The sequence below is a fragment of the Crocodylus porosus genome, unplaced genomic scaffold (genome assembly GCF_001723895.1).
Source record: "Crocodylus porosus isolate Cpor-Errol unplaced genomic scaffold, CroPor_comp1, whole genome shotgun sequence".
Taxonomy (NCBI): domain Eukaryota; kingdom Metazoa; phylum Chordata; order Crocodylia; family Crocodylidae; genus Crocodylus; species Crocodylus porosus.
Window position 1 is genome coordinate 8,071,573 of NW_017728932.1, and position 12,868 is coordinate 8,084,440.

The window sequence follows — 12,868 nt, forward strand, 5'->3', positions numbered from 1 at the left end:
TTTTCTGCCAAGGTCTGTTGCACCACTAATGATAAGTTCTTGTGCATAATAATAATACAGGGCATGAGGGGGGAGCATTCAAGCTTCTCAGCAACTGTTGGGTTCACAATCCATTGAGCAAGAGAGATTATTCAAGGCACATTTACACAAAACATTTACTGCCCAGGTGACTAATTCTCTGTGCAGTAAACATCTCGGCATCTATATGTGCACTCCATTAGGCTGGAGTAAACTAATTTACTCCACAGAAGTAAATACGAGTACCATCCTGCTGCAGACTAAAAAACTCTACCGCAGTGCACACATAGACACTGCCCCAAATGGCTGGGGCATGAGAGTGATTCAGTGAGGAGGCTGCTGCATCCAGCCTCTCTACCACATATTGAACTGCGGGGAGGAGCCCCAGGCTGGCAGGCTGACTCCTGGGGCCATCTGCCAGCTGGGAGCTGCTCCAGCCTAGCTCAATGTGCTCCACATGAATAAACTCCAAAGCAATGAGCCACAGACGTTATTCATGCGCAGTAATAGCACATGTAGTCGCATCCCTCTTGATCAAAACTGCAGCTAACAAACACCATGGAAAAGACAAGAGCAATACAGATTCAGAATGGAGACAGGGCGGGCTCATATATCATGGCTCCACCTGCAGCTATCAATGCCGGTAAGGAAGAGAAGTTCATGGGATGAAATGTTAGTGGGGTTCAAACTGTACATGTTCCTATACTGCACAAGGGCTGGGAGGATAAGACGACCCTTATGAGTAATTAATCTACTGGTCATGGCACGACCTTCCTTACCTTTAGCAGTAAGCATCCTTCTGACATCCCCACACTTCCACTCCATGTGTACCTCCCCCTCATTTCAGGGCCCACTACCAATTATCTGGCCCTCTCCTTCACCATGGGACCAAACTAACCTGAGCCCATGGCACAGAAGCAAGGAGCCAAAATGTAAGGTGAAGGTCACACCACTGTTCTTCACCCTGATCTGTGGAAGGGAAGAAGGAAAGGATCCAAAAGGATCTTCAGGTTCACTAGAGCCATCCCTGCTATGAGACTATTATGATGGAATTAAGGCCACCTTACTTGGCCAAGAAGACTCCCTCTACCTCAGAGTTTTCCTGCTCCGACACCCTTTGCTCATGATCGGATCCCTCCCTGCTCTGCTTCACTTTGGACTTGCACTTCCCTTTCTTGCAGTTTCCACTACAGGACTTCTTCTCCCCTTTGCAAAGGGCCTGGAGCCTAAGGAGGAACCTGGCCCTCCAGGCAGCAAAGTCAGCCTCAATGCTGCCATGCTTGCTCTTGGCTACATTGCAGTCTCCTTCTGCGCGTGTCATAACACGATTGGCCCCGAGCATCCACAGCCATTTGTCAATGTTTTTTCCAACCTAGAATGGGAGACAGAGAACAAAAAGCCCATTAAAATGTTCCCACAGCTGAGAGACAGAGTCATTTGAGAAACAAACTGGACAGAGTTTACCCAGAGAGATGACTGGATGCACAACCACAGCAGAGCACATTAGTGCGACAGCTGTGCTCCAATATCATCTCTGCTACTGATCAGGAGACTGGGTTAAGACCATTCATTCACTGCCTCTAAACCTCACTGTTTCTTCACCTTTAAAGCAGTTTTACTATCATCAGTCACATAACAGGCAGTCTCCAAGAGCTAGGGATTTTTTGGTCCAGAATTGACTGATACCAACATGCCCCGATACATTTAAAATACATGATGTGGTGCCAGCCCATGAAGTACTGGACAAATATACTAACCTAATGATAAGCTTCATCATTTTTTTCCTCTCTAGTTTAGATTAACTTGGTTAGTAGGTCTGAATACTTTCAGAGAAGGCCCCAAGAACAGTATTTATATGGTCCCTCACAGCAAGCAAAAAGGAGATGATGGAAAAGGCAACAAGCAAGAGGGTCCTTTTGTCCTTTGAAAAGCGAATGCAAATGGACTACAGCATCCTAAGTAAAAAAAGAAGTCCACAAGTTCTTACTGAACCAGTGAGACTCACTCCCTTTCTCTCTGAATCGATACTGTGCTCACACAAAGGCTGTGTTATCAAAGGTTATGGTCCAACACAATTCCTATTCAAATCCACAGAAAATCTTCATAACTAGCTCACCAATTTCCTCACAGAAACAGTCACCAGGGACACCCAACACATGAGCAACAAGCTGCTCTGATGTGCTGTAATTACAGTGCATCAGAGCAGATGCAATTAATCGAGTCTTCTGAAGTGTGGTAATTACCACACTTCAGCAGACTCCAGTGTCTCATGTATCAGCTTCCCCGTGCTTAAAAGTGGCAGCGGGGGCACTTTACCTAAAGCTCATTCAACGAGCTTTAGATAAAGCACCGCTGCCACCATTTTTAAGTGCGGGGGCGCTGACACACAAGATGCTCAGAGTAGCTTCCTCCCCTCCCCGCCCCCACTTCCAGAGTGCACATATAAATGCCCCAGAACACTAACAGCCAGAACTGTATTAACACTGAAACCTTGGCAACAGCATGGGAATCCATGGGTTTGGAGGATAGTCCACAGCTTGTGGGATAAGGAGACAAGAGACAGAGACTTCAGGGAGCCTTACCGTATTGTAGTGGTCGATGTATACCGAATTGCCCAAGCCAAACACAGCATATCTCATGCCCTTCAGATATGTTTTGCCAAACCTGAAGTCATTTGCAGCCTCTTCTAACCACTTGCAGAACCAGGCTGCATTCTCAGTTGGCTGTCCCTCTGTGTAGGTTGCAACTAGGAACACACAGACATTTTTGCTGATTGTCTAAGGATAACAGAGCAGAGAAAAGGAATAGTTTACAAGACAGGGCATTGACTATTCTAAGCCAGCTTTCCCATCACAGGATATCATGACAAAGGGTTAATTTGAGAGGTCTGTAAATTAAAAATGCATAGACACTGTTGAGATCATGAACTATGAATCTGCATTTCAACCTCTACAGAACCTCCAAGGACCTCAAAAGGACTTAATGAACATGAATGTGCTGTCACAGTCCCACGTTTTCCTGGCTGTGAAGTTCCAGGCAAGTTGCTCACTCTCACTGAGAAAGTCTGCGGCAAAACCAGGAAGAGCCCAGATACCCCCAGTTCTCAGACACAGACTCTCATTCTCAAGACACTGGCTTTTTTCTGTAGCCAAACACTGAAGAGCTCTGTGACTCCACACAGGATAGGAAAGTGTTCTTCAAACACAGGTACATTAGACTTGCAGGGAGCAGAGGAGATGCCTGCAGGGGAACACAGAGGGAAGAAACAGCCAGGCCCTTCTACATCCTCAGGAAATGGTTCCAAGTATTTTACCAACCTCCTCAGCTAGGCAGTCATCGGGATCGTACTCTCTCATGTTAATAATTTCTGCAGGCAAAGTAAGGGCGATCATGGCTTCAGCAAGAACCGCTGCAAACCCCTGGGGAGACAAGAGAAACCTTTAACTACATCAATCCAAACAAAGTGAGTGCTGAACAAACTCCATTCTGTCTGGCTGTCACGAGAGGGTGCGAGACACCTATAAACCTTGCAATGAGTAATGGATACCAGAAGAATAATATTTAATACAATGTACAGAGGTAAAACAAGGATGCACATGGATGGCATGGTTGTCATATTAGCTAGCATTCTCTTTCTGGGAGGAAAAAAGGTTCAGACAGTTTTATACATTTTCCAGACTAGTTACATGCACACAGGAGAGAGAGAACTTTAAGGTAGATTGGTCTTTGAGAAAGAAACAGTATAAAGCAACACCTGCCCTCATAAGGGTGTTTAGACAGCAGACAATTGAGAACATAAGGGTGTTTATACATGTGCTTTGGGAGTTGGGGGTTGAAACCATTTTAATTAAAGCAACTCCAAGAGCTGCTCTAATTAAAGCGCCCGGAGCATCTCATCTATCAGTATCCTTGTACTTCAAAATGGCAGCAGGAGCACTTCATCTAAAGCTCGTCTACCTAGCTTTAGATTAACTGCCCCTGCCATCATTTTGAAGCATGGAGATGCTAATACATGACACAGGAGACTGCTGAAGCACGGTAATGACCACACTCCAGGCGACTCTATTAATCAAGTCTGCTCTGCCACACTGGAATTACCGCATGTCGGAACAGCTTTCCTGCTTGTGTACAGGCACCTTAAGTTCTTATCTATGATCTACAGCCCTTTGGGTCAGAGCTGAATACTTTTTAATCTAATTCATTTCTCACTATTTATTTTTCGTATTGGCCAATTAAGGCTAGCAAGTTCCACTTTCAGGTCTCACCTCACCACAGTGTTTACAAGCCAGACCTATTTACACTTTGACACCCTAGTGTCATTTTGCATTCCCTTTAACAAAATGGATTAAAGTGACTTTTACCTTAGCTGTGCCAGTCTGTGATCCATAGAAAATCTTCACCCCTGCCACATAAACCTCTTTTGCCTTTGGGGTTGCGTATCCATTAACCAGTACATCGTCAGTTACTTCCAATGAAGCTGGCTTCCTGCTGGCTTTTCCACCCTACAAAACAATAACAGAATCTCACCCTTTCCCTTTTCAGTCAGTTTCACATAGCCATCATGCACACAAGCCATACTGTCATAAGCAGAATATCGTATTTAAAGGACTAACAGGCCAAGGCTGAATGGCAACTGCTCTTTGCAAAATGAACCAATGTGACTGCTTGAGAGAGCTCCTTATACACAAGATGCACAGAAAGCATTCAGCAGGCCATTCTTCAGCTGGAATCTTAACACACATCAAATACCATGACTTTCAAGTACCCCAAACTGCATTTAAACTTCAATAGTTTTGAACTTTCCTGACTCTAGAGAGGACCAAAGTGAAACGAAGCACCATGTTACATAGCAGAGAGGGATACGTTTCACTGGTGGGTTCACTGCCTCTTGAATAAGTATGCTGGAATCTTTTCAGGCCAAATGATACAATGCTAGGACTGGGAAATATCACTTACTTGCTTTTTGATTTTGCCAGCAAAGAACTGAATGCAGATCCAAATACTGATACCAAAAGCTGCACAAGAATAGATGTAAAACCTGTGTAGCCACAAGGACATCAGGTGAGTGTAGAGGTAACTCCAAATATCCACTGATGCGTCTGAAAGGAGAATGAATCATGGCAGGAGCAGATTTAGACAAGAACAGATTTAGGTTAGACATCAGGAAGAACTTCTTTACAGTGAGGGTTACCAGAATCCGAAATGGGCTTCCAAGGGAGGGGGTCCCCGTACCCTGTGGGTCTTTAAAAGCAGACCGGACAAGCACCTGGCAGGGGTCATCTGACCCCAGCGCTCTTTCCTGCCCAGGGCAGGGGTTTGGACTCGATGATCTACTGAGGTCCCTTCCAACCCTAAAAATCTATGAAATCTATGGCACTCAAAAAGAGCAAAAGCAATGACAGCTTCCTTCAGCGCCAACCCACTTAAAGCAAGCAGAAAACACACACGCAGTATCTCGCAGTCCCACGATGGAGCCTGCCCGGTCTACAAACCCCGCCTGGACTTGTGCAATTGGAGATTGCCTCTCAAATCCATTCGGAAGAGGCCAGCTGTCCCTTCACCTAGCAAAATAAGGTCTTGGCGCTGGATCTGAACCGCTTCCTCATATCCCAGATAAAGCACGGACACTGTAGCGCACTTCGAAGAGTCACGGGGTGATCGGACCGTAGAGAAGCGGGGTGGGAAGGGACCTCCGCAGCTCATCTAGGGAGGATTGTCAAAACTCCACACAAGACGACCCCCAGCCCTGACACCAGCACCTGGCCTGCCAAGAGGGAAGCAGGGGAACCGCCGCAGCCAAACCCTGCTTCCACGAGACGTCGTCAATATGTGCTCGAGGGGTCTCCGGCCACTACAAGGCGCCTCTCCCCGCCCCCGCCCCCCAGCCCGGACCAGTCTGACCAGGGGGTAAAATCCCTCCTGGACCCCAGGCTAGGGTGGGCATCGTAGAGCACCATCCCCTGTCCTCTATGGATACAAAACCTGATGCTTTTATGTCCTCTCTTAGAGAGAAACGTGTGCTCTCTTTCCTGAGGAGAAACGTCCTCTATTTTTCTCTTCAAGAAAAGGGGAGAGGAGAACAATAGGCGACATCAAGGCGTCAGGTTTCGTATCCCCTCCCCCAAACCCTGGCGCCCGCCTGGCCCTGAGCAGAGGCAGCTGCAGTCCCAGGCCGGGCTCTCCTCACGGGTCGGATGCTCCCCGGCTCCCGGCCCCCGCCCCCCCGCGCCCGGGCCCTCACCCATGCCGAGGCCGCAGCGAGGCGGACACGCGCGGGAGCGAGGGGAGACGGCGGAACGCCGCGTGCTGGGGCCGCGTTTCCAGCCGCTCTCCTTTCCGAGCCGGACCCCGCTTGCTGCCGGCGCCGTGACGCCACAAGGGGGCGCAGGGGTAAGCGACCAATGGGGAGCGGCGGAAGTTGGCCTCGCCCCTCCCCCAGGGGGACAGGGAAGGCGGCGGACCCGTACGCAGTGGAGGTGTCGCCATGTCGATCTTCACCCCCACCAACCAGATCCGCCTCACCAACGTGGCCGTGGTGCGCGCCCGCCGCGCCGGGAAGCGCTTCGAGATCGCCTGCTACCGCAACAAGGTCATGGGCTGGCGGAGCGGCTCGTGAGTGCGGCCGCGCCCGGCGGGGAGCGATGGGCCTATGTGGGCGGGGTGGCCGGCGGGCGTGTATCGGGCCCGGGCAGGAGGGGCCGATGGCTCCTCCGACCCTGGACAGGGCAGATCTTGGTGTTCTTGTGTCCCTCGGTGGCGGGCAGGATGTGTCGCGGCACCTGCTACCACAGGGGTGGATGCGGGGAGGACCCCGCCCCCCGCTTCATATCCACACGGGGTACACGAGTCTCCCTTGCTTTATGCGGCTTCTGCACTCACCCTTTTTAAACCCAAAATTCGCGGTAAATCCCCACTCAGGGTGGTGGGAGCCCGCTGTCGGCTGCTTTGTGCTGTGCAACGTGCATCAAAATAAAGCATCCCGTGCGGAGCCGTGCGCCACGTCGTCTGCGACGTGTGTTTCTGTAGTTGCCTGCCCCGTTATGGCTTCTGCGCATCCCGCTAACTTATCTCCTACTCCTCTCAGCTGTTGCCAAGTCCCAGCATTGTCTTGCAGAAGTGGTAGAAATGGGCCTGGGGGTCAGTGCAGTTGAGGTCTTGGAACGTCTCCCTGTTTGTTACATTGTACAGTGGGGTCCCTTTATGCAAATTTGGCCATTGTCCACAAATGCATGTACTGCATAAAGCAAGGGAAACCTGTGCACGCCTCAAAAAAGGTTGAAACTCCCTGTGCTAACACAGGGCTGTCCTGCCCCACAGCCCACGTGAAGGCAGTAGGTCAGGGAGCTCCTCCCACTTGCTGTGGCCCAGTCCAGTGCACTGGCTCTGGTTTGGGATTCTCATGTGGAGTGGACACAGGACAAACGCACCCGCGTGAAGTCCAAGGGATGCCTTGGACAATGTATGGGCTTCATCCAAACTGGCTTCAGGGCCATGTCTGATGCGAGCACTGCATGTGGCACATGCCATACCAGCCCCATGTGCAGGATTCAGCACACACAGCCAGGTCCAACACATGCCATGCGCAGTGTCAGTCCAAGACCTACAGGCCGGAGCCTGCTAGCTGCATCTCCAGCAGCCCCATGCTAACAGACTAATCCTCCTTGAAATGACAAAGGGAATTTAATTTCTCCATTGCGTGCGGTGTAGTCGGGTTTGCAGAAGGTCCCACAATACACTCTTAGGTGCCAACAGTGAGTTATGGGGCTGAGGAGGGCTGCCCACACAGCCAAGTTACTAGTTTCCACTAGTTGGAGCTGCAGTCTCAGACCCCTAGGCCCGTTCCTTGCTTCCTCAGTTAACAGCATAGCAGTATTTTGGGTAGTTAACACTAGAGACATCAGACAGTTTCCAGGCATCTTCTAATCCTCTGTACAATCCTTTTACCAGTGAAAAAGATATCGAGGAAGTTCTGCAGACCCACACAGTGTTTGTCAATGTTTCTAAAGGCCAAGTTGCAAAGAAGGAAGATCTCATCAAGGCTTTCGGGACTGATGACCAGACAGAAATCTGTAAAATGGTGGGTTCTGCATCCATGCAGGAATACAGATAGCTGATTGTTATGGGCAATGCAAGATCCAAGTTGCCTGCTATTAAAAGTCAACTAAACTGAATCTCCCTCTGCTCCTGCTCAAGTTCTAAAGTTTTCTAGCGTATTATTCTTCCTTTCGGAGATTGATCACAGAATCCCCCTTTTGGGTAGGAAAGTGTTTGAATTCTGTCGTCTTTTTAAGAATACCAACTTGAGCCATCGTGTTAAATCAGCATGCTGAGAGCTGGCGTGTATGGACACCTACCTACTTGCTATTGGCAGCATTGGTGTTAACTCTTGAGAGATGTTTTTCAATTGCTAACAAACCAGCGGCCCAGAATGGAAAGCACTGTTGTTCCATTTCTTGCGTTATTTTTTTAGCTATGTGTATAAATCTGTGTTCTGTACTGACACTTTTGTTTGAGAAGCCTGGTCACAAAGGTTTTGGGGGGGGGCGTTGTTTGGGTTTTTTTAATTACACGTATTTTTATAATAGAGCAGGGATTAACTAGTCACTTTATGCTTTGTAATCAAATAAGAGTAATGGTGCTTATTCTGAAACAGTTGCAGAGTTTAGATATTTTTTTCTCTTTGAAATTTTTAGCTTGATGCATCGAATTTAACATTTGAAAATGCTGGTTTCTTTTTTCATCTCTTAAAGAATTGTTGTTTATACCTTTGCGTAATTGTTTGTAGTTAGAAATTAATACTCCAATTTAAAAATAAAAGTTGAAATACATAATAATCATTGAGAACAAGGCAATGCCATTCTTGCCATAAAGTTTCTTATGGCATAAGAAACTTTCTTAACAGAGGCTTTTATTTTTGATCCATTACTTCCAGATCTTATCAAAAGGGGAGTTGCAGGTGTCTGATAAAGAGCGACATACACAGCTGGAGCAGATGTTTAGAGACATTGCAACAATTGTAGCCGAAAAATGTGTCAACCCTGAAACCAAGAGGCCGTACACTGTAATCCTGATAGAAAGAGCCATGAAGGATATTCACTATTCGGTCAAACCGAACAAGAGCACCAAACAGCAGGTCAGTAGTGCGCCCTAAACACTCAGGTTGCACTTAAAGGAGTTTATTTTGGTGTGCAGTTTCTGATGCTAAAGGGCTGACCGACAGGTGGCACTAGAGCAGATTGCTCAAAGCAGACCCCGGATGCAAATCCTCAGAGCATGGTTTAGTAACTCTTCGTGATGTGGGGGGGGCGTGGTGAGGTGAAGGAAACCAACAAAAACAATACTGCTGCTGTTTTATAGTCTTCTAAAACATATTGTTTGTGCTCCAAATCCTACCTGCTATTAACATGAACAGTGCATTTAGCCTTACCTTTGAATGTTGTGGTTTTATAGTTCTACAGTAGAACTATAGCCAAATTTCCAGTTTTTCTAAAGACTTGCAACAAAAACCCAGCAGTGCTTGGTGGGAAAGATATGTCTTGTCACAGGAATCAGCTGCAAGCAGCACATCAGTCTCAATGCTAGAGAATTTCAGGAGAAGGTACTGAAAAACACTTCTGCCCATACAAGACATTGGAAGGCACTACTACATCTCGGTGTGGGCAGGTGATATTCGGAATAAATGAGTATAAGTGAGATTTCACTCGTATTTACTGTCTTTGTAGGCACTGGAAGTGATCAGACAGTTAAAGGAGAACATGAAGATTGAGCGAGCTCACATGAGACTGCGGTTAGTTCTCCCACAAAAAGAAGGGAAGAAGCTGAAAGAGAAGCTTAAACCATTGATGAAAGTCATAGAAAGTGAAGATTTCCATGACCAGTTTGAAATTGTAAGAGAAATCTGTTCTTGGTTCTGGGCAGTTTTGCTATTCTTACATGTAGCACTAGAGAAAACAAACAAGGGGGAAGCTGGGTTAGCCACAGTTTTATACTACATTTCTCAGCTTGCATTAGTTAGAGATACTGAGTGGACAGTGAGTTACCTATAACTTCCTGACACTGTCAAATGAAAGAAAATGGCATTATACTTTAATGGACTGTTTTAGCATCATTTTACATTGAACTGCAATGAAATACAATGCAGACAGCACTGTAATTTTTTTTTTTATATAGGATTACAGGAAAAATAAAAGATCTAGAATTGGGGAGCATCTGGGCCTTTTTGCAGTTTAATTGTTTTGAATCAATAATTTTACCATCACGTACAGCTTCCAAACTACCTCAGGGCAGTTGAGGTACATTGTTAAACAGGTTTTCAGTGGTGGCCAGGGAAGCTGCTTTTACTAACAGCTAACAGATCGGACATCTCTGCATAGAAAACTATCATACATAAACAGGAAATAGCATAGACTAAATTTTCTTGTGTGACTGATGATAATGTGAACTGTTTCAGGTATGCCTTATTGACCCAGGCTGCTTCAGAGAGATTGATGAACTGATCCGGTGCGAGACAAAGGGGAAAGGCACGCTGGAAGTAGTGAGCCTGAAAGACGTGGAAGAAGGCGATGAAAAGTTTGAATAAACGCTCTTCAGGAACAGCATTTCTGTGATGGATGCTGTATTAAGAGGCAGGTCCATCCTGCTATGCCCTTACACTTTTCCAGCCTATTGCTGCCAAATTTTTGACACTAGTTCTACCTGGGATTTTTTCCATGTGGTGTTTTCTTGCACTTACTTGCATAACAGGTGACTTTGAATAGGAAGTATTTGAGTGCTCTAGCCAAGATAAAGTTAAAGACCTAGCATTGAAAGGCTCCCTGTTAGCTTCTTTCTGCCGGGGTGTCTACCGCAGCTGAACACTGTTTGATTTAGATAGTATGCCAAGCTGTTTTTGCTTTACCTAAATTCAGTGCTGCATAGAAGGCTTTGTAAAAAACCTATAGACAAGCAAGTGATGCGTCATCCCTAAAACAGCACACACAATGAAAGCTAGGTGCTCTAGCCTGCTAGAGAAACGTATTGATGACTTGAGGACTGTTCTTGCAGCCTTCATTCAGTGGGGACAAACAGGACACTATTTTTTCAAAGGAAATAAGTTCACAGAGTAATTTATTCTGACAGCTGTAGTTGGATAAATTAATAACAAACTTGTTTATACATGAAATAAAGCAAGTATTTTTGTTATAGTGTAGGAGTCATCAGTGATGATGACATATCTTTCTGCTAGGCTAAAGCGATAGCCTTTGCCAGTGAGCTACGGCATGATGTTCCTCTCTTGCTGTTCTCGCTGGCATGCAAACTCACTACTGAAATTAACCAGGTCTGTAATGGGGAACAGCCTCTGGCTGCTACAACAGACATGCTTCTCTTGGACCTTCATTTCCCGCTAGTAAACATTGCACATGCTCCTTTTCTTATCCAATCTAAGGAAGTAGGAAGGCGTTTCTGCTAGTCTGTCTTTATTCTAAAAGTCTCTAGTCAGTGTCTATGTAAAACTTCTGACAAGGGGCTTGAGTGTAAAATGAAAGTCTATATGGAGTACTACTGGTAAGATACTTTACAGAGCACCAGTTTGAGCTAGATACCCTGTGTGTGTATGTAATACAACTATACACTAGGCTCCTCAGAGAGCAAGAGATTCATCCTTCCTGAAAGAGGGTAGAGTAGCAGCGGTGGGTTAAACTATTAAACATGGAGGTTCAGCGAACTCCACAGCCACAGCTAACAAAGGCAAAGCAGTCAGAGTTTAAATTAAATTCTGTGATAGGAGTATTGAGCAGCAAAATGCGTGCTAATTAATAGAATCCACGGTGCCTGGTGCAAGGGGTAAGTTCATCATTTGCATTACATGACAAGCACAGCCACGTCCCTTCATCTCAGTTGATGCATATGTTTTCTACACAGAGGTAAGACTGCTAACGTACACAAGCAAAGACAATCAAAGTCACCTGAGGTAAGCAAGAGCTGGAAAGTCCTCTGTAAATGAGAGTAGGAGGGAGTGCCCTTAGCAAAAAGACCCATTGGTTCCCCCAGCCTCAGCTTGGTGTAAGGCCAGCTTTGAAAAAGTCTTTAGCTGTACCAGAGTTCCACAGATGGAGCCTATAGCCCAGTGACCCTAAGCCCCTTTTAAGTGGGAGCAAATTCAAAATGCCTGCTCAGCTGCAACATGTCACTGCTACCTATGTAAGTTAACCACCATAAATACCCCAGTCTCTTCTCTGGGGACACGGGCCCAAATTCAGAGGCCTACAAACACCATGAGGCTCATAAGCTTCTCTGTAGACACGTCCTTACTGAACCATGACCATTCCTCTTTCATATACACTCTGCTAAGTGGTGAGAGTAAACACTAATATTTAATGTGTCACTGGCACTTGGTGTTAACATCTGGTTGACATTACATTGGGCACTTTATGAGACTCTCATCCAATACTTTGGGTTGTGTGGAAACATAACATTGCATTGCTTACAACCACAAGGTCTGTTTTCCTTTACAGTTTGGTGTCTGGAACAGCTTGGTGGCTACCCAAGGGAAAAACCCAGGATTTGAGCCTGGTCTGATGTATAAGCTTATTGAGAGCCTTGCAAATCTATCTCTGTATTAAAGCCCTTTCTGCACTTGGAGGGGGTGAGTTGTAAGTTGTTTCTAGTAGTAGAAGTTCTTTTTGATTTAAAAAATTCATAGACACTTGGTTTATTTACGTGTCAGCAAGGATCTTTGCTTGGTATCAAAATAAACCCCAGTAAAAGCGTATGATGATCAAGTGTGCTAATTTTCCAGTCTTACCCTCTTCAGTGGGAGCCTGTATTTCCCTGCACAGTCTGAATAACATGGGTAACAGCTGAAAACGCA

At 46.3% G+C, this 12,868-nt stretch overlaps 2 protein-coding genes across 3 annotated transcripts in view; one reads left to right on the plus strand and one right to left on the minus strand.

Moving 5' to 3' along the window:
- The window catches only part of LOC109317050 (S-adenosyl-L-methionine-dependent tRNA 4-demethylwyosine synthase-like), a 127,729-nt gene extending 121,410 nt beyond the window's left edge, over window positions 1–6,319 (minus strand). For both annotated transcript variants that reach the window (XM_019545492.1, XM_019545493.1), the window contains exons 1-6: window positions 6,260–6,319; window positions 4,975–5,117; window positions 4,380–4,520; window positions 3,336–3,437; window positions 2,601–2,795; window positions 1,109–1,390 (exon numbers count right to left, since the gene is read on the minus strand). In XM_019545492.1, the coding sequence (XP_019401037.1) occupies window positions 1,109–1,390; window positions 2,601–2,795; window positions 3,336–3,437; window positions 4,380–4,520; window positions 4,975–5,117; window positions 6,260–6,263 (867 nt within the window). In that variant the 5' untranslated portion in view covers window positions 6,264–6,319. The remainder of the gene's footprint in view (window positions 1–1,108; window positions 1,391–2,600; window positions 2,796–3,335; window positions 3,438–4,379; window positions 4,521–4,974; window positions 5,118–6,259) is intronic.
- Window positions 6,320–6,449: 130 nt separating this feature from the next.
- Window positions 6,450–12,766, plus strand: SBDS (SBDS ribosome assembly guanine nucleotide exchange factor). Its single transcript, XM_019545499.1, has 5 exons — window positions 6,450–6,630; window positions 7,966–8,095; window positions 8,951–9,151; window positions 9,741–9,905; window positions 10,469–12,766. The coding sequence occupies exons 1-5, from the start codon at window positions 6,503–6,505 to the stop codon at window positions 10,595–10,597; spliced, it is 753 nt and encodes a 250-aa protein (XP_019401044.1). The 5' UTR covers window positions 6,450–6,502; the 3' UTR covers window positions 10,598–12,766.
- Window positions 12,767–12,868: the final 102 nt, after the last annotated feature.

Excerpts from the sequence above, each read along its gene's own strand:
- SBDS (XM_019545499.1), top strand. The coding sequence starts at position 6,503 with ATGTCGATCTTCACCCCCACCAACCAGATCCGCCTCACCAACGTGGCC. Across the intron at positions 8,096-8,950 it reads AGACAGAAATCTGTAAAATG|ATCTTATCAAAAGGGGAGTT; the intron begins GTGGGTTCTGCA and ends CATTACTTCCAG. Across the intron at positions 9,152-9,740 it reads ACAAGAGCACCAAACAGCAG|GCACTGGAAGTGATCAGACA; the intron begins GTCAGTAGTGCG and ends CTGTCTTTGTAG.